Genomic DNA, 20144 nt, shown 5'->3' on the forward strand with positions numbered 1-20144 from the left:
TCCTTTCTTATCTGCTGGCTCGCTCGTTTGCTCGCTTCAACGCGACGCGCTCCTGTCTGATTGAAACGGCGATAGACGCCGCACCGGCAGCCATGATTCCGAAATCTTTGCTCATCGCTCTGGACAGCGGCCGAGCTCGCGTGCTCTACGGCACGGGCAGTTCACGCGACCCTCTCGCGCGATTCAGCGAGACGCACGCAATTCCGTGTATATGCGCCTCAGAGACGGAGGCGCGGGGGCTGCACATATGCTTCTACCGGACTCCGAGCCACAGGCATTCGCTTCTTGCGCGCACCCGACGTCGTCATGCGGCAAAGGCCCGTAAACGTTTCTTCAGTTGTGGCCGTGGTTCTACGGAAATTTGTGCCGCATTGTAAACCTATGCCCCGACCATTTTTTTTTTTCAAGCCGTAGAATAGTATTTGGAAGGAAAAAAAAAAGAAAAAAACCTTGTACCAGAGTTTCTTTACGCTATTAAGTGTTGCGCTTTAATTTTAGGGAAAATTAAATGGCCTAAAGTTATTCCCTTATATGTTTCACACGCTCTTCATTTCTTTACATTGTTGTTCCTTCTGTAATTCAAAGGGAATGCCGTAGCGCGTCAGAGATCTTAGAGGCGAGATAGATATAAGGTAACGCCATTCTCTCAAACAACTTGAAGAGATAAAGTGAGGTGGGAACTTAACTCGAACTTCTTCTACCAACACCGGTCATATTTGCAACCGTAGTCCGGTGCATTTAATCACCTTTCCACTGTCTCCAATGTCGGCCAGCAGACCACGCCAGGTTTCGCTGCAAGCTTGGATAGGCGATAGCTGCCCGCCCTTCTCTTTCACCTCCAGGGGTCCTAAACTCGTCAAACACAAAGTTGTAGCCGAAAGTTCGCGAAGCGCGCCGATTGGACACCGGCGACAAAAGCACGACGTCATCATCGTGATAGTCCAATCGCTGCGCTCCATGAACTTTGGCCCGAACTTCGTGTTTGACGAGTTTGGAGCCCCAGCCCTAAAGTTTCATGATCGTTTAGAAAATTTAATAGTGCAAACATATGGCGATAGATGGCCCTAGGTGGGCCAACAACGAACGTCGGTGTGGCGTAATTCTCGTTTTTAGAGAGCCCAGATTCAAGGGATAGAGCAACTCAAACCAAGGAGCGCGTTTGCAATTTAATGGCGGACATTTCCTGCACAGATTGTTTGCTCACGCGCATGAAGTCCGTTTCCCTGTGACGAGAAATGTAGTGGAGGGAAAGGAGGATGAGCAAAGCTTGGAGACGTTTCCAGGCTATCGACGCTTTCGCAACGCGGACGGTGAACCACGTGAACTCCACCAAGTAGTTGAGGACACTCTTAAATTTAGGCACACTAATACTTTCACGATACTTGTGGCGCCTTGGGGCGGTCAAATTGCTGCCGCCCAGGAGTACGAAAACGAGACAAATGACAAAGATAAATAACGACACTATTAAAAAATGTGTTTTTTTTTTACTTTAAATTAGAATAATTTGATTTAAATCAGTTTCATTTGATTTAAATTAATGTAGCTAGAAATTAGTGATTCGTTATCACTGCATATATTTTTAAACATGGCAAATTGATTAATATATCCGTCCGATCACTGATAACAATGCGGAAGAAGAAATTACTGTAGATTTAAAGTACGGTTAATTAACGCCTTCTTATTGATGTAATCTCCGCCATACTTGAAGAAAAATAGCCTCATGTAATTAGTTGGCTAAACGTTTTATTTGCTTTTCATTCGCGCGCTCATAGGCTTGCTAGAAGACATTGCTTTCCTAGTTTATTTCTGTGTTCTATTTTGCTTGCAATAGCACGTTACGTAATTGACGAACAATGTGGAAGGTAGATGTAGAGCTTAATGCTCCGATTTGCTAAGAGAAGTGCTTTCTGCTCGTGCTCCGCGCCTAATATAGATCTTTCTTGCTTGAAAAATCTTGGATTTCAGTGCTACACATATCATTCACGTAGAAAGCATAAACACAAACTCAACTCTGTCACGTCAGGGCGTGGTGGTGGGGCGTCGAGCGCACTTCCGGTCTGGGGCTGTGGGTGGAAGTCACAATGCGAGACGTGCATTCCTGCGTTGTTTTGGAAGGTACCAGACAAAACCCTGCCTTCTCGTCATAACGCCGCGACTGGGGCTGTACAAAAATAGTCGAGGAAGGTATGAAGGCCAGTTTTCATGTGCTCGGATGGTCCGAGAACGTAAATGCAGTATGTGCCGTGAAGAGGAAAGGCCCGACGCCGTCAGACCACGATTGCTTGGGCGGGAAGCACTTTGGGTTGAATTTACGGATACTTGTGGTCATCAGATTTATTTGTCTTGCTCGAACATGAACGCGGGAATACTGTCAAGTTGTACGGACAACCTGCCCACTACGTTCAGGGCATCTTCAAGTTCAAACGACACCTGATCGTTGGAACTGCAGTTGGCTCTTTCAAACGTTTCTGCTTGTCGTCTGTTCTTTCAGACAACACCGACCCATAGAAGTGCTGGCATCAAAGACGTTTAACTTTGAAGTTTGGTTGGGGTGAGCAGGCTCGATGTAAACAGTAGATTCAAGGAGATGTTGATCATTGTTACCAGACCATCACCAACTTGTTATGCCTAATTCACTTGGTCAGATTCTGCTTGCGATTTTCAGTATCGACGTCGACCATCTCAGATACGGTTCACGCTTTTGCAGCTCGAGTGACGTCGCGACTGAAAATTGCGAGCGGAATCTTATCATACGAATCAGGCTTTAGCGTCCATTCTGCGACGTCCACGCGGAATGAATCTCCACATGTCACATTATTCACACGAAGTTTTGCGGTGTAACGAGCCTCAGTAATTTCGCTGAGGCCACTTAAGTAGTCAGACATTGCCCAGGAAGACGTAGAATCAACAATTCCAACGCGAAAGAGAGCACGGGGACACATACCAACGCCGAAAACATCGCATTCATTTCAATGGTAAAACATATAAAATAGCGCAACAGAAAACAAGGACAAGAAGTAAACAGGACAGCGCCTGTCCTGTTTACTTCTTGTACTTCTTGTCCTTGTTTTCTGTTGCGCTATTTTATATGTTTTACTAAGATGAACAAACTAGCCCAACAACGTACCTTACTAAACTACATTTCAATGGTTTGTTTATGGGCGATAGCGACCTTCTTGCCTACACTCCATAGCGCATGCGCGGTACCGATGGCGTCCGCTAGGGCCGCTCCGGTTTGTTTGTTAACATGAGTTGGCCTATAGTTAGACAAACGGTAAATAATAACTATTTTCGCGATTACGTTTTGCGGAAAAGATTTGATTTAAATCAGGCCTGATAGTAAAACTCGTCCGATTAAAATTACGATTTAAGTCAAGCTTCGGATCACGATTAAAATCATATCGATTTTTATTTTCCGACCCCGTGGGTGACGGTGCTGTGACGCAGTGTCCCCTACATCTGAAAGTGTTTCGAGCTGTTCGATGGTCGGTCACGTGGTTTAATGGACGCGCTCACAATATACATCAACACACCGTTTGCAAGCAAGCCCGCGTCTGACCAGATTCGCATCAGGCCAAGATTCTACGCATGCGCAGAGCCGACAGCAGAGCCACCACAGTGGAGTGACGTCAGACAGTTTTGAGTAGGTGTATTAGGCTGCGAGGGGGGAGGAGAAAGCGTCGATCGTCTGCAAGCGTCTCAAAGCTTTCCTCGGCCTCTACGCCGGCTAAACCTCCTCGCCATTCCACAGCTCACGCATGCGTATACGCACCTGATCTGCCCAGGAGAGGTCCGCCATTATATTGCAAACGTCCTCCGTGGTTTGAGTTGAGCTTCGCCCCTTTAATTTAAGTAACGCAGCTAATACATTGTACAAAAGACATTCGTCGTACAAGAACTGTCTGCAGACACGTTCGAAGGAATCATGTATGTGAGGCGAACATGCAGAACCCTGTCTTGTATGGCATATTACCGCGCGCATGGCCGAGAGGGAACGCTTCTCCCTACTTCGAGAAGATTCGCGTTCGACGCTCGAACATTCTAGGTCGAATGTTCGAGATACCGAGCGTAATAAGGAGCCCAGATGAACTCGCCGAGTCACTCTCGCACTAGCCAGCTGTCACGGCGATACCTCAGTGCTCGCACTGCCCCTTGGACGGATCGTTCTTTCCTTTGTTTCGGTCACAAGTTCGCCGATAAACCTTTATCTTTAGTTTTACGATTGTTTGTCCTTTTCAGTCCGCGACAATATGAGCAGTGCGACCGCAGTTTCTGATCTTTACTGTCACGTGAAAAGGGGGGGGCGCCACCTTGTTAATGCTGTACGCCCACACGGACTTACCGTCAAAGCAGGCGCCGAGCTCTACGAGGTCCGTGCCCGGTAGGCGGAGCGTGGCACCGTCGGGCGCCGATTTGCGCGTGTGGTGGCTGAGAAAGCAGGTCTGCGTCTCCCGCTCGAAGCTGAAGGAACGACACACAAAGTCCCCGCTGTGCAGGCAGCGCTGGAGACAGTCCTCCTGGGACTGAGTGCCGATGATCAAGTCGGCCAGGATGAGTTCCTGGTCCCGGTACTTCTTGGTGTTGCAGAAACCGCGGATCTCTGAGGAGTGGGGGATCAGGATTCAAGATTCTATCCCGACAAGCCACAGCTCCCAATCTTTCTCTCCGTAGAAAGATATCTCGTGTATTAAATTTATCAATAGTGCAAGAAAACCAGAACAAAGATCACGCAGAAAGACAAGAGCTTCATCGGAACTTGAGGAGGTGAGACTCGGTGCATAGCCCAACAGGTTAAGCTATTCCAGGACAATAGACCGTTTTCACAGGTTCGTCGTGGAACCTTGATTGCTATCATCATTTCATTGCATTGCATCGGTGCCTAACTAATGACGGCGTCGTTGAGGCTACGGAAGAAAGAGGTTGAACATACTACCAATTGGAGAATATACAAGGACTGTACGTTCGAGACGTCAGTGCATCACGACACACGAATTAGATACACGGCTGCGTAAAGGGTTATTTCAGAGTTTGGTCCAATCAATCTCTTGGTACAAAGTTGGCTCTAAAGCCTTTTTATGACAAAAATCTAGTCAAGGGGCTTATGAGTCGCTAGTTCTTATGTTCAATAAACAGCTCTTATGTTCACACCATCGAAACTGAAACAAATCAAGAAAAATTGTGAGGTGATCGAAGAGGTTATGTTAATCTGCCTTTGACCCGTGAAAGTGACGGCGGTGCCCAATGAAATACAATTTCGTAGGCGCCATTAACTTGTCGAAAGTGAAAGTGCATTTGGAGCCACCAGATGGTGCTGAATTCGGAAAAGGGTCTACAAAGGATCAAGAAGAACTAAGTGTAACGCTTAATATAAAAAAAAGGCCTCCGACAAAGTTCACTCGTTTCTCTCCACCAAGATAGTTCAGTGATTTAAAAGGTTAAAAAGCGCAAGAAAAAAGACAACAAAAAAAACAAGGAAAATAAATTCACGAACACGACAGGAAGCGCGCTAACTCATAACTAGTTTGATTGGAAAAAGCATCGTCACTTGTATACATAAAATCGTTTCCTCACACCTGCAATACAACCAATCACCACTCTCACATTCAGGTATTTAGAAAAGTTACTTCGCTTTGGTGCAGAAAAAGAAAAGCATGCTAACGTAGTTGTCACCTTTCCTTTTTGATGCAAAAAAACCCCTCCATAATCTCTCTCTCGGTTTTATCTTTTGCCACTTTAAAAAAAACTTTGTTGCAACTAAAAAAGGCTTACAGCCAGCGCATCTCCTGCAGTTGTCAGCAAGATGTCCCCCCGCGTTGTTGCGCATCATCATCATTGCCCAAGTCCAAGTTTTAATCCAACATAATTAATTGGTTGGACCCAGAAGAGAGAAACTGTAGGGCTATCTCTTTTGGCGAGAGTCAATAGAAGAGAGATACGTGTCAAACAAAAGCCGTATTCAGACCCCACTGCTGGGTGCCAACGACGAGGATAATAAATTGACGGATATGCATAAGTAGCAAGATCTGCTGCAACCCCGCCTAGTACGCAACTGTAGTGACAGGGGGAGCACTTAGGGTACTCGCAAAATGAAACGAATTAGCAGAGACCTTTCTGTTCAAAGTTCTATAATACACGAAATGCTGTATTTGAAAAGCGATAATTCAAAGTTATTTAGAAGACATTAAATAGTCGCTTTGAGGAGTGAAGAACGAGTGAAGAACGTGTTCTTAATTTATCCGCTCACATCAGGCGACCTGAAGTCACGCTATGTGGTCACGTGACGTCAAGTATCAGACGACATCGCGGCGTTACATCACGCGACCCTATTGCGTGACATCAGAGCACATGATCTTGCGTCACGTGACCTGACATAACGGCGTCAAGGAATTCTGTCACGTGATACCATAACGTCACGTGACGGTCATTTTCCCGCTAAATATAGAGGGAAATGCACGAATGGGGGGAAGTACGAACGGACCAATATTAGGGGGTTTGGATTAAGAAGTATTCAGTGTTTCAGATGTATAATTGAGTAAAATGCAGGCGGAGGATCGTACCTTTGAAGCAGTTGTTCTCGAAGTAGTCCACAACGAACTTGGAGTCCTCCAGCTTCGCCTCGGCGGCTGGACTGGTGAAGCGAGAGTACGGGCTGAGCCTGCACTCGCTCAGCTGATAGTTGAACTCGGCCGAGTGGCAGAGGAAGTCCCTGTGGGCCAGACAGGCCGCCTGACACTCCTCCCTCGTGTTGGCTTCCACGATGACCTTGGACGTGGCCGCGCCCAGGGCCAGCTCCTTGCCAGGAACGCGCTCGAAGGCCCAGTACTTGTCGCACACGTTGCCCGCTGTGCCATCGAGAGAAGACGGGCTTTAGAAGGCACCGAAAAACTGCCAGTTTCTTGTCGTGTCCTGCGAATGAACTACGGCGACAACCGAGGGGCTGCACGCTCACCTGCGCATAGACTACAAGCATTTACACTGCACAATAGCCATGACGCCGTGTGACGTCACCGTAACACGTGACGTAAAATATTACGTGACGTCACAGCGTCGGTAATATAACGGTATCACGTCACTGTCGCGTTAAGGTCTCACGTGTTGTTCAGCGGAGAAATATTGCGACTAAATTTAGCGGAAACATATTTTCCGCTGCTTTAGCCGACAGATCATCCCGCAGAATTCAACGGAGAAATTGCTTAGCCACGATGACACTACAGGAAACACAATTTGGGATACGCTACGAAACCTTGCCAGTGGAGAGTTTTAGTAGACTGTTGGGGTGACTCCAATGATGATAGGCGATACTCCGCCGACGCCTTAGCGTATGCATCTTATCATTATCGGAGGTATCGGTATGATATATCGAAGCTCCTTAATAACGGTTCTCGCTGTAAAACGATGGCGTCAACAAGTGTAAATACGGCGCGTAGTACAATTGGACAACATCCAATTTCAAACCATATTCCTTAAGATGCACGGTCTGGTATACAGCACCTGCGTCTGTGAGTAGAGCCTCCTTTCTAAAAAGTTCGGGTTCAGGATCTGTATCATCGCGTGTGTAGACAAGAAGCACGGGCACGGGCTGTCTCTTTAAAACTTGTGTTGTTATGGTTACTCGTAAGTTAGTGGAACACGAGCATATTTTCGTACCGAATCCTTAGGAACTATAAGATTATAAGAACGATAGATTAGTCTTTTCCACAGAAGCGAAAAGGCATTTCCCCGGAAGAGAAAAGACAAAGTCATGCATGTTGATCAAGTTATCGGGAGTCATATGACGACACTTTTGCTCTTGGCATAACTGCAAAGAAAAACAGCGGAATCAAATAATAGCGCTGTTTTACGGATATTTCAAATGCATTTGAGACTGGAGGTCATTGTAGAATGGGCAAGTCGACTCGCGATCTTGACCCTGTGCTGTCCTCTTGTCGTGCGCTGGTTTTGGCGGTTCTTCCAAGGCCTTTGTTTTGAACGTCTCTGAAATGCTCGTAAAACAAGGCCGCTATATTACCGTTAAAATCCTGGATTAACGTCCGCTGTTGGGGAGAGATAAAGCAGGAAAAAGAGAAAGCGAGGTCGGAATCCCTTTTCGGGGTTGTAAGGTATTTCTCTAGCTTATCTTGGAACATTCCATAAAACGGAGGACGTTTTAAACACCAGAAGTTATCTCATTCGGACATACTAACAAAGGGCCTCTTGAATGACAGCTCAGTGGATTCACGAACATGGTTTTTACTTACTCGAAATGCAGACCTTTTCGAAGTAGTTCATCTGCGGGTCGTTCTTGACGTTGGTGTCGGCGCCCGTCCTCAGCGTGTCCGAGTGAGCGTGGCAGAGGCGGCGTCGGTAGTCGTACGACACCGAGCGGCACTTGGGCTCGCCGCGGCAAAGGTTGAGGCACTCGTGGGCAGAGGACGTCTGGGACGACTTCATCGGACGGTCGGTCATGTATTTGCCCGAGACCAGCTCGAACTTGACGTCTTCGTCATCGCAGGCTGTGGACACGCCATAGGATAAGCGAACTCCATAGAAGTTCTTCGGTCATAATCACATACAGTCGGTGACAGGTTAAAAGGCGAGTAGATGCTCCACCTCGGCGCGAGCATTCTGCCCTTGATAGGAATTTGTCACACGCGCAGCCAAAGCCCGGCAAAGAAAAGGGGCCCGTGCTGGGGGCGGAGCTTCTCGGTTCTTAACCTGTCTCACTGTCAAGGAGTTTTATAAGGAGAAGAAAGTACAACTGATGAGTTTAAACTAACGTTCTTCCCCTACTAGCCCCTTTCCTTATCAGTTAAGGACTACTACTAGTCATTGACTAACTTATGTTTTCTCCTTCTACTCGTCCTTGTCCCTTTTCCGTTGTATTCATTTCAATATTTTTAACTAACTAGCATACCAGTTTGTTCTATATGAGACAAAGGGTCAATGAAGGAGACTTGTGTGTCAGTCTGGTACCGCGTTATATTATTGATTGATTCGATTGTTTATTTGTTTCTTCTTCGTGTTATGTTTTTTTTTTTTTGTTACTCAGAAATTTATTTAGTGGGGCATCGTCAGGTAAAATATGTTTATCTTCTGAAATTCTCTCCCCCCAACCCGTCACTCAAGGAGTCTAACAAAGATTATCATTATTACTGTCCTCCAGTTTAGTACTAATCAGTGCCGTTCGTTTATTGGCCCGAGCACTGTCTAAATAGTAGTTGCTGATTGCTCAAGCAGAGAAACTGTTTATTGCTCCTGGCAGTGATTGGACAAACTGGTAGCCGTAAACTGATACCAGCAGTGATTGTATAGTCTCCAACAATAGGAAGGTGCCCATCCGACAAGGTAATATCAGGCGGCTTTGCAGGATTTGCTTTGGTCACGCTCAGATTGCTTAGGGTAAGGAAATAAACAAACATTCGTTCTATTCCCCTTCTAAAAATAAAATTCCCCTGGCCAACGATGTCATCCACACGAGATATATTCGATGTTTCTGTCACGGAATTGGCTTTCCTTATACATCTGGACAATTTCGGTTACTTCTCAACCGTCACTAAGATTTATCCCTTGTTTTACGAGTTTCGTACGCCTTCCTTTGGCTTTACTGCACCGTTTCATTTGAAGGGTGTGTGCGTACTTCGTAGCCCTGTTCGTGTGTCTCGCTGCATTTTCCCCCTAATGATCCAGCCGAACAACGTGTATTGCCCTTTCTAATCGAAACTGCCGACGTAAGGCACATCTGGGATATCTGGTACAAATTGGATTGTACCGAGGCTTTCAAAACAGAAATAAGGCTAAAAGAAAAAGAGGTGCCTATTTGTTTTGGCGATATTCTTATGACACCGATAATGCATCACAGTGCGCTGTGATGCATTGTCGCAGCGCTGCGCCAGCACGCGCTGCCGAAAACAGCCGCGATCGTCTCATTCTCACAGTCGCCGGATATACGTCTGCTTGATCCGCCAGCAAGCGAAGAGCAGCAATCTGATAAACAAAAGGGTCAAACCTTCTTCTCATGTTGATTTTATCTATATCCCTGACACTGGTGAATGTCGTCCCATAGAGGTGTGGATCATCGAACTCACAAGAGCTTCGTAGAGGCACATTCCAGCACAAGACAAACGGAACAGTATGGCGGTACGTTGCCGTCGTCGCCGCCCCTATAACTGCGGAGGTCACAATGAATCCGAGCTCCGAGCAACTCATGCGGGTCGAACGACGCGAGAACCAGCTGCCAAGCAACGCCGGAGGTGGGTAGGTTTCCGAGTGTGAAGGTGCGAAAGCTTTGTAAAAGGTTTGCACCTTTGTAAAAGGTTTCGCGTTAAACGCTAAACCTTTACGTTGGAGCGAAATTGAGAAACGGGGCCGCCGGTATACGCGCAGACTCGGCCAAGGCGCTGCGGGCACGTCTGCGTTTCTTAAGAAGTCACGCCCTACGTTTCGTCAGCTCGTATACTTCGCTTGAGTTGTAGTCCAGACGCAGCCGACCGAGCTAATAGGGCCAATCAGGCAGCGTAAAAAGCGCAAGTCACTAGGCCCTCTTTGTATATGATTGGTTCCGCGATGGTAGAACACGTACAGAAGCAAGACGAACACTATATGGCGATGCGCTTTTGACTCTCTCCGGTCGGTCCCATCATCTTGTAGCGTCGGCTGCGTCTGGACTTACGATGAAACAAAGTTTCATTGATGACACGAGGCCATCTTAAATTTGCGCTTAAGGCACCCCGAGACAATATGCTTCGCAGAATCGCGAAACACGCCAGCGCGGGTCGGCATGCTGTAATATTACGAAAACGTTTCTCCTGGTGTGCGCCGAGAAAGTGAGTGAGAGGGGGAAACGAGAGCGCGCGCGGGAGGATTAGTGGGTAGGCCTAAAGCTATGTGGATCGCAAGTTCGTCTGCTTCTTTTGCAAGGTTTGTGTTGACCTCAGAACGCTGAGCTCTGATTGGTTCTGAATGAAGGATAGCGGGTAGAGCTCGAGACAGCTTGCTTTGAGGTCTTCCCACTATCTTTCAGTCAGAGCCAATCAGAGCTAGGGGCCTTTCTGACGTCACCATGACCCCTGCAAAAGAAGCAGACGACTTGCTCTCGGCATAGTAACGGACATGAAAATGCTGCTCAATAGTAGAATATATTCCTGGCCTGTCACGGCTATAGCTCGGGAATGACAACTGACTCCACGCCACCAAAGCTGAGGCGCTTTCATTACCTATAGGAGGAGGAAAAAGAAAGAATGATTGACCTCAAGAGAGAGCCCACTAGTTAAGTTGCGTTGAATAGCAGCAATATGGGAATTCGAATAATGACAAAAATGAATAAAGAAGGCCTAGAAAAGATTGTCCATTAGAGACACTGAAAACTAGAAAAGAATACAGAGACACGTTTCTCCACTTCTAAGCAGTGATGTACATATTCGTGTATTCAAAAAATGTCAAACTTCAGTAAAAAAACAAAACAAAAAACTTGAAGGCAAGACAGGAAAAAATTGTTTGACAGAAATACTAAGCATAAAATTGGGGCTAGGCGTCGAATAAATATTTTACCCCATTCATCTCTACCCTTCTGTTGATTAATAAATCGGCCTCAATGCATGAAGTCTAAAAATAGACAAATCTACACATTTTCATTTTACCTATATTTTTACTGTCATCAATGGTGCAGCTTCATTTGCACCTTGATACTAACCACACTTAAAAGCACGGGCAAAAAATTTTAAAAAGCAAATGTTTTACTCTTTCGATAGCAGTCATACAAAATGCTAGTGTTTTACCACGGAAGACCTTTTTTTTTCTCCACAATTTTTGAAACTTCCCGTGTTTTCTCTTCGTGTCTTTCTTTCTTTTTCCTTTTTCTTCATCAATAAAAAAGATATTCGAGATTAAAACACCAGTCGACTAATCGGCAGGTTAATCGATCCACTGCCCAGCCCTACCATACATACTGCATATATACATAACAATACAAACTCTATCGGCGTGCGCAGATTCCTAAGGGTAAGTAAATATAGAACATTAAAAAAAAAAAAAAAAAAACGTTCCTTGAGCGCTGCCGCAGCAAAGCGCAAAAAAAAAAAACAAAAAAAAAACACTACACTAAAACTAGTATTTTCAACTTCCGAATAAGAGAGAACATCCGACTTGCGGACCTTCTGCATAATAAGCAACAGCCCAGCGGAATTGTAAAGCTGAATTCCCGCTGGGCATGGGAACATAATTATCTACATAGGCGCAGGTTGATGTCGCATTGATGGGTTTTCAAAGCGGAAAGCCGCGGAACGGAACTAGTGACTCATGAACAACCTTTTCCTGTCCACATTTTTCACGTCGTTCTCGAAAGTTCTATTTCGAGTTTGTTGTTATAATTTCGCGCGTTTCGACTTTTTATATGCCCTCCAATAAGTTCAACAAGAACAATGCATTAAACTGGTGCATGCTTGCTGTTCGTGCGATAATAGAAATCGACGACACCCGATGTTTCAGACGTAAAGCGTCTACACGGGCATGGTCAGGTTGTCACAACTTAAAGCGCAAGGGCTAGGCCAGGTCCGTCTTGCAAGTGTTTACACACTGATATATTTTACGCACGTAAAGCTCGTGTGACACTGCTCAGGTATGTTCAAAGCACGTTTGCTTTATACATATGTCTGCGATTCGATCATTTCTGTCGACTCTTTTTGGATGACCAGTTAACATGACGTCATACAAGCATGTAACACGCCTTACACACTGTCTTTTACATGATGTATGCTAGCAATGCGACCGCGGCTTAAAGGGGCAAAAAGGGTGTTCTAGAGACTTGCACCCTAGATTGAGCCCTTTCAGTACCCTTATCCCATGTAAAACATCTCTAACCGTAAAAAAAAAAAAAAAATCTTTTAGCCTTTCCACTTTGGCGAAGAAGGAAGACCAGCGGAGCAGTACAATGGAAAGTAATGGCCGGCCGCAAGTTGGCAAGCCGGAGTGGATAAAATGCCGCCATCTATGAGTGACGGCGGCAACCAGATACGTGGCTTGCCGCCGTCGCTCATAGATGCCGGCAGGTGTCCAGAGTTGGGTGTCTTCATTTCTTTGCGGAGGACACGATCCTGGGTAAACTAGCCCTTAACAGCTCCGCTGTAAAAAGGCGCTCCACTATGGACCACCTTTCAGTTTTGAAGGGGGCAAGAAGACCTCCTCAAGACGCAACCCTTCTCACCGTCCAGGTTCCTCGCGATCTCGTAGTAGTTGAGGCTCTGCGAAGGCTCGAAGCTCCCGGGGTTCTGCAGGAGTCCCGCCCTGTTCTGGTGGGTGAGCCCGCAGAAGGTCTCCCGGTCGGAGCTCCGGCCGAACAGGAAGGAGCGGCACGGGAACAGGGCGTTCCTGAGACACGTCTCGCCGCATTCGCTGACCGAGAGGCCGCGGTACTCCACAAGGCTGTACGGATGCTCCACGTTGCCCAGCAGGAGGATCTCGGCCGTGTGCCCACCGCTCACTGGAACATGTCGAGAGAAGGGCGGCCGGTTTTTTTCCAAGAGATATGACTCGCTAACGGAATCAGTTAATAGGCAAATGTTTAGCCCACCATCGGAGAACGACGCACGGTGAACCGTACAGCAAGGGTGTTGTTGACTGAGCAAAATATCGCTAAAACTTAGCAGACCACAATCTATACAAGTTGTATTGAACCCTGTTGCAGGTTACAATATTACAGGAAGACGCTTAAGCTTCTCCTTGAAGAGTGGAACGCGATAGCTAAATATAAACCTCTGCTCGTTCCCAGGCCCGCAGACTGGGTAAGAGAGTCTGCGTCCCCCTGCCGGTTGCGTGACTGGATCGCAACCGAAGGGTCGCGGGTTCGAATCCCGCCCGCCTAATGTTCCTCAGTTTACGCCTTTAAGGCAAGTAAATCACTTTATAAAGTAGAATCATTTGGGACACTAGCGAGATCATATGGCTGTGACGTCACGACCCTATCGACCATTCAAGATGTTCCCATCCGCCACCGACGCCGGCTTTTCTGCGATACGAGCTTCTTAAAGCTATTGATTTAAAAAGGTAGGACAAGATCTTTCCACTTTACAAGAGGGGACGACAGAAAAGAGCCAATACTGGCGAGGAGGCAATACGAGGCGAAGAGGGACTCTATTCTCCGGCGTTCGCTCTGCCAATTGGAAAGGGTGGAGGATTTGTGGGAGGAGCTTTTTCTGTTTTTCGTAATCTGCAACAGGGTATAGTGACATGCTGACACTATGCTTAAAATAACATTGAAAGGCCGACCCTCCATAGTAAAAAATAAATCACGATATGCGACGTAATATACTTCGCGTTAGTGAACTATGCACGGTAAGCCCTCGAACGCTGGAAATTAGCCGCGCCTCTATTGAAGGGTTAAACTTTCTGGGTCAAGCTTTGTGTCATGTTTAGAAACAAACTCACACTTCCTCCTTACTATGGCCACTAAGCTGGTCGCATGTTTGTCTGTGTTGGCGGGCAAACTGCAGGTTAAACAGCTTTCGTCCTGGGGCTGTGACAGTTAACTGAGACTGGCGAAAGTTAAACCGGTTGACATTTTTTAGATGCCCGACCTTTGCATACGAATCTTTTATTTTAACACTGGTATCCAAACCGGCGCTGGAACGGTAATATATATGGCCAGGAAGCAATAATGTAGAGGAAAATCAGTGTCACTGTGTGTAAACGAAAGCTTGAAAAAATATATAAGGATCATTAACATGAAATAGGTGAAAATACAATAATATAATTATACTTTTTCGTCAAAAACTGCGTTTTATTTTCTTTCAATTGTGCCGAATGTGCAGTCAAGTGTTTAGGCTAAAATGTCTACGCAAAGTTCAGCACCAATAGAATAATTTGTGTACGTGCTGAATGAAGTTGGAGGGCGAATAAATAATTAGTTTATGTTTAAAGTGCATTAGCATTGTCTGAAACACTATGGAACACACCATGCCTTTAGATTACACCAGAGTTTGACGCTAAAGTGAAGTTTAATTTGGTCATGGCTTGGAACCAGGCCATGAACTCGAAAAATGTAATGGATTACAATTACAAATTTCCGACCCTCAAATCTAATGGATTACCGTTACAAAATACGTTTGTTGAAAAGTAACGGATTACTTTACTTGTTACATTATTAATTACTTTCACGTTACTTTTCCAGCACACTTATCAAGAAACAATAATAACAATTGTTATGTCTTCAATAATGTTCTGGAACACTACGTTCCATTTCTCATACGATCGTATTATGGTAGACCTTGTTAAAACAAAGCACCGTTTTTAAGAGAAAAAAAATGTAGGTGCGCTCCATTCATCTGTGGGCTGAGAAGACAGCGAAAGCTGCAACCACATCTGCCATCCCGCTAGCTTACGGCGACCGGAAATGATCCCTGGAATTCTGGAGACAAAGCTAGCGGTGCGCATGCTCAGTAGCGGCGTCTACCTCCGCTAGGAGATCAAGAAGACAACGACTACGGTTTTTTAATCTTTGTTTTCGGCATATTTGTATATGCATTGGATGTTTTTCTAGTAATTCTAGTACCCGGTCATGCAAAAAATCGTGTTCTCTTTCCGGTTATTCTCTTCTTCAAGGTGATTTCTATTTTGTTGAACTTGCTATCTTTATGCTGCTGAATTGCCTAATCATATAGGTCCAATTTCTGTAATGTGTTCATTATCCTTTTTACAAACGTAACGAGTTATTGAAGTAATCCGTTACCAATATTTGCAACGAAATTACATTACAAATTACTGCCGAAAACAAAAAAATGGAACGAGGCAATTACAAAATTACTCGAAAAAGCAAAGGATTACAAGTGATCTGTTACTTGCAAAGGACTACTTTCCCAGTCTGTTTGGAACCGGCTCCAGCAACAAAATAACAAAATAAAAGAGGGCGACCGCGTTACGGCACACGTAGGCAGTAACAATACTGTCGCCGCAACCTACATGCTTTGCGAGAAGGTGTGCACATGTCGACGCATGCTCGAAAGCAAGGAATGTTCCTAAGTTTCAGAGTAGCCTCCTCAGACTAATCAGCGAGAAGAACGTGTGAATGCATACAAATTCCGTTTTCCGGGATGTCGGAAGACGTTGTTGTGTGTTTTATTTTAGGTGCGGTGGTCCGTGCATGGATAAGTGAGATAAGTGAGGTGCGCGCTAATGGTGTTCCCCTTGGTTTAAGAAGTTAAAAGAGCGCTCTGGCATCATTTTGACAAGACGCAGCATGACTCCTAGAACTTAAGAGGAAAAAAAAAGAGTTTTGAACTCACAGTTTAAAAAAAAACCAAATAGGTTCTTCAAAAAAAAAAAAAAAAACATTAGTCAGAGGTAAATTTTAGAGTATTTTAATTCCGGGAATCTGAATACCACGTTCGTTTTCCCCGTAGATGTAACTAAACACGAGAAAACACGAACCACCTCCGACCAGACGTGACGTCATACTAGGATCTTTGGGCCGCCAAGTTCGTGTCGCTCGTGTGGGCAGCGCGTGCATTTGCAAGCTTGCTAGGTACAGAGGCTTTGCAGCAGCTGTGCATGGGAGCCGCCATGACCGACATTCATTTCTTGTTTCCTCTTATTCCGTTTACTTAACTTTGTCATCACCATAGCAGGCCAGGCCACTCTCCTATGAGGTTCTATAGTGTTCTTCTTCCCAGCATAGGCCTCTGTGGAGGTTCGTCAACGCCCGTTTCGGTGTCTCGGTAAAACCGAGAGAGGGTCAGCAATGGCGGCTGTAATCTGGCGCGTGTGTAAAGGGTCTATACTCCCCCGCGCCGACATCAGTCGGGACGTCTTTTTCTGACCTTTTTTTTTTTTTTAAATAGCAAAAGAGCGTGCGCATTTAGTATATAGATTTGATAGGGGATAAAAAATCGCGAGAGCGGAGATTCCGAGAACTCTGGATATGACTTCAATCTACAGGAAGGAGTGGCTTCGGCGGTACTTTAAAAATGATTTTCTGCAGCCTCGACGCACCAAATTGAAAAAAAAAGATAATCTTGATAGTCGTGATCCTGGAGGTCAAATGAAGAAGATTTGAGTATTTTTACTCAAATACAGAACCACTTCAGATCCCTTTGAAGTTTGAAGCTTATTTCTTTTGGGATAAACCGAAAGGGGAACAGAGACTAAAGAAAAAAAAAAGTGCCTGACGAAGGTCTTTGTCCTTCTTGCAGTTCGTACATACGGTAAACCTTTCTTAAGCCAAAAAAGAAAGAAAAAGAAAACCGTATCGTACGGATATATTTCTCATGAATGCAAAAAAAAAAAAGGATCTCGCAATATAAGAAAAATCGTCTGCTGAGAACGCTTTTCAACAACTATAATAGTAATAATAAATTTTTATTTCTCCATCACATTAATGATGAAAGGAGACCGAGGAAAAAAACTGCATAAATGCAGCTTGACGACTCCTCGCCCCCCTCCCCCCCCCCCCCCCCCAATCACACGACAGCCTCGACACAACGACCATCTTTCTATTCAAATGAACACACACACACACACACACACACACACGCACACACACGCGCACACACACACACACACATACACACACTATGCAACTTTTTTTAATAAAAACTGAAGTTTTTCATAAAAAAAAACTTTATCTTAAGAATTTTTCTACGAATACTTCTTCAGACAACACATTTTAAATACAAAAGAACAGTCTGAAACTCTCCTAGAAGTTTCTTAACGAGACAGAGAGACGGTGAAAAAAAATACAACTCTGTAGACGGCTCGCACACTTCGATCCTCGGAGTACGACGTCAATACAGCATATCTCAGATTCGTGTTTATTCGCGGCATACATTGATCAGATCTTTCTTTCTTCCGTATTTTCGTTTGTACGTTCTCAGGTTACTCGACATTGCGAGGCAGCTCTCCAAACAATGTTGGGGAAAGGAACAACCAAAGCATCCCAAGACAGGCAGGCAATTCTGTCATCCGACGCCAAATACACACGATGTCTTTGCCAACGAAGAAGTGACGAGGCGTTGATGAAACCCGAAACGTTTCTGGCAACAGGAATGCAAAATGCATAGAAAAAAGCAAGCGTGTGTACCCATGAGACTTGGTCCTCAGTTTTGGGTGTCTTGTTTGTCGCTTCTATGTGAAACCACGTTTTGGTGTTTGTTTTTTTAGTACTGTCTCGCGTTAGATTTCGTCGAGAACGTACCCACGTGCCAGCACTCTCGCACCATCATGTGGACGGGTATCGCGTTACTGTCCTGGTTTCCTATGCCAGGAGAATAAGAAAAGAAAAGTTTGGCAACTGCCGGCTCCTGCCTTTTCATGTCGTCGAGCGTATGTTTTTTTGTTTTTTTTTTTACCATTCTTGAATGTTGTATGCTTTAGCTATCATGCGCTGAAATCTGAACAGCACGGCAAAAGCGTCTAACGCTCACTGAACAGCTTTACATTTCAAACAACAGCAACCGCTTTTTTTCTCAGTCACGAATGTGTTTTTTTTTTTTTTGGTTTTTACCGGCGGAATTTACAGATGCCTAGACTAATCAAACCAGAGGCAACGCCATCACTTATTTCTGTTTAACATTAAGAAAAAGCGGTCATCCAGCGAATTTAATATTTGACTAAATAGTACTACGAATCAATACCAAATGCCTTTAATATAAAGGCTGCTTTTTTTCAGCTTGTGAAGAGTGGTGTAAGGAACAAACAAACAGTGGTGTAAGGAACAAACAAACATGAGAGAATAAAATGTCTTAGTACACAAAACTCAGATACATACTATAGTAACTTCAAGTAAACACCGCGCAAATTTAGGCACTTGTCATTTTTGGATTCCTTCATCAAAGAAAGTTCCCGCCTGCATTCTTCTCAGTCATTACGTCACTAAGAATTTCAGTCACCACAAACGTATGTGTACCGAGCATAGTGTGGGGGAGGTAAAACTTGCGTTCATGATGATGGGCAGGGGGGGGGGGGGAGGAATCAAGAGAAAAAAATGTCTATGGCGTCGGACACTCTTGACGAGTGGAGGAATGACGAACACCAGCGGTAGCAAGAGGGACAAAGGACAAACACAGCTTTGTTTTTGCCCCTCTTGTTCCCTTTCTCCAGGGATTATTTTCGTCATTCTTGTCCAGCTCGCTTGCACCTTTGCATTTAATAGCATTATAACCATAACCAGCGGTAGCCTTCTTTGAGAAGGGTTTCCTGTTTAAGTATCATGCTTATTAAAACATTTTTTTACTTTTTTTTTCTGACTCATCAGAAGTTAATGAAATTGGGCAGAGACACTTTAGACCGCTTATGTGTAGGAATGAGCATCCCTACAAGCAGCGCGCCACGTCTTCTTTTTTCAGACGGCGTTTTGGCGGTGAAATCACGCTCCCGTGCATTCCGCAGGCGCGAGGAACCCCGCCGGCTACACGACGGCTTCTGTGACGAAGCATCTGCCTTGCTGTGCTTTTCTCTGTGCTTTATTTCTGAGGCGCGTGCTTGATAACGTATTAATGTGATCATCTTTCGGGCACAACGCCGCCGCTTTTGCGCCTAATGGGACAAGTAAGGCTATCGCCTTAAAAACAAAAACAAAACAAAGAAACCGCCTTGGTGTTTCTTTGTTTTGCATTGTTCAGCGTCAAAGCATGAAATGCTTTTTGACGCTATTTAGAGGTGAAATTGATATCACGTGATATATACACCGATTCAGTTTCCCCGCTAAATAATCCACGAGTGCACACGAGAAAGCGGTAATTCTATATATGACTTTTGCAAAATTAAGTTTTGGTTTGGCGCAGCTTTCGTCAGCTGCAAATTCACATGCCTACCCTCAACGATGTCAATAGTTTCATGACTTCCACAACTTTTCAGCGCTTTATAACATTTCTCCGCAATCGAATAAACTAAACACATTTTCACCATCTCTTCTGCGAGAGAATATTGCACGCCAACCATTTGACCAACCAGACAACTGCTTTATCGTGTAATAATGGAGCTCAGCACCTGCTACCTAGACCTCTGTAATGCTAGAACCGAACAGATATGAGTCGAAAGTCCTGTCTAAACTAAGGCTTTAACTATTTTGAGACGTTTCACTTCTCGTCTTCAACTAATCGGCCGGGTGAGTGGAACTCTGAGAGTAACTCGAGCTACATTCGAAGTCCGAAACGGATACAGTGTTTTATGGAGAGAAAAGA

At 45.1% G+C, this 20144-nt stretch overlaps 1 protein-coding gene across 1 annotated transcript in view; it reads right to left on the reverse strand.

Moving 5' to 3' along the window:
- The window catches only part of LOC8025447, a 140071-nt gene that overhangs the window by 57986 nt on the left and 61941 nt on the right, over positions 1-20144 (reverse strand). The window contains exons 5-8 of the mRNA XM_042289275.1: positions 13178-13453; positions 8238-8492; positions 6558-6842; positions 4343-4600 (exon numbers count right to left, since the gene is read on the reverse strand). Coding sequence (XP_042145209.1) covers positions 4343-4600; positions 6558-6842; positions 8238-8492; positions 13178-13453 — 1074 coding nt within the window. The remainder of the gene's footprint in view (positions 1-4342; positions 4601-6557; positions 6843-8237; positions 8493-13177; positions 13454-20144) is intronic.

Source organism: Ixodes scapularis, unplaced genomic scaffold (assembly GCF_016920785.2).
Source record: "Ixodes scapularis isolate PalLabHiFi unplaced genomic scaffold, ASM1692078v2 PGA_scaffold12__126_contigs__length_90152505, whole genome shotgun sequence".
In the NCBI taxonomy this organism is placed as follows: domain Eukaryota; kingdom Metazoa; phylum Arthropoda; class Arachnida; order Ixodida; family Ixodidae; genus Ixodes; species Ixodes scapularis.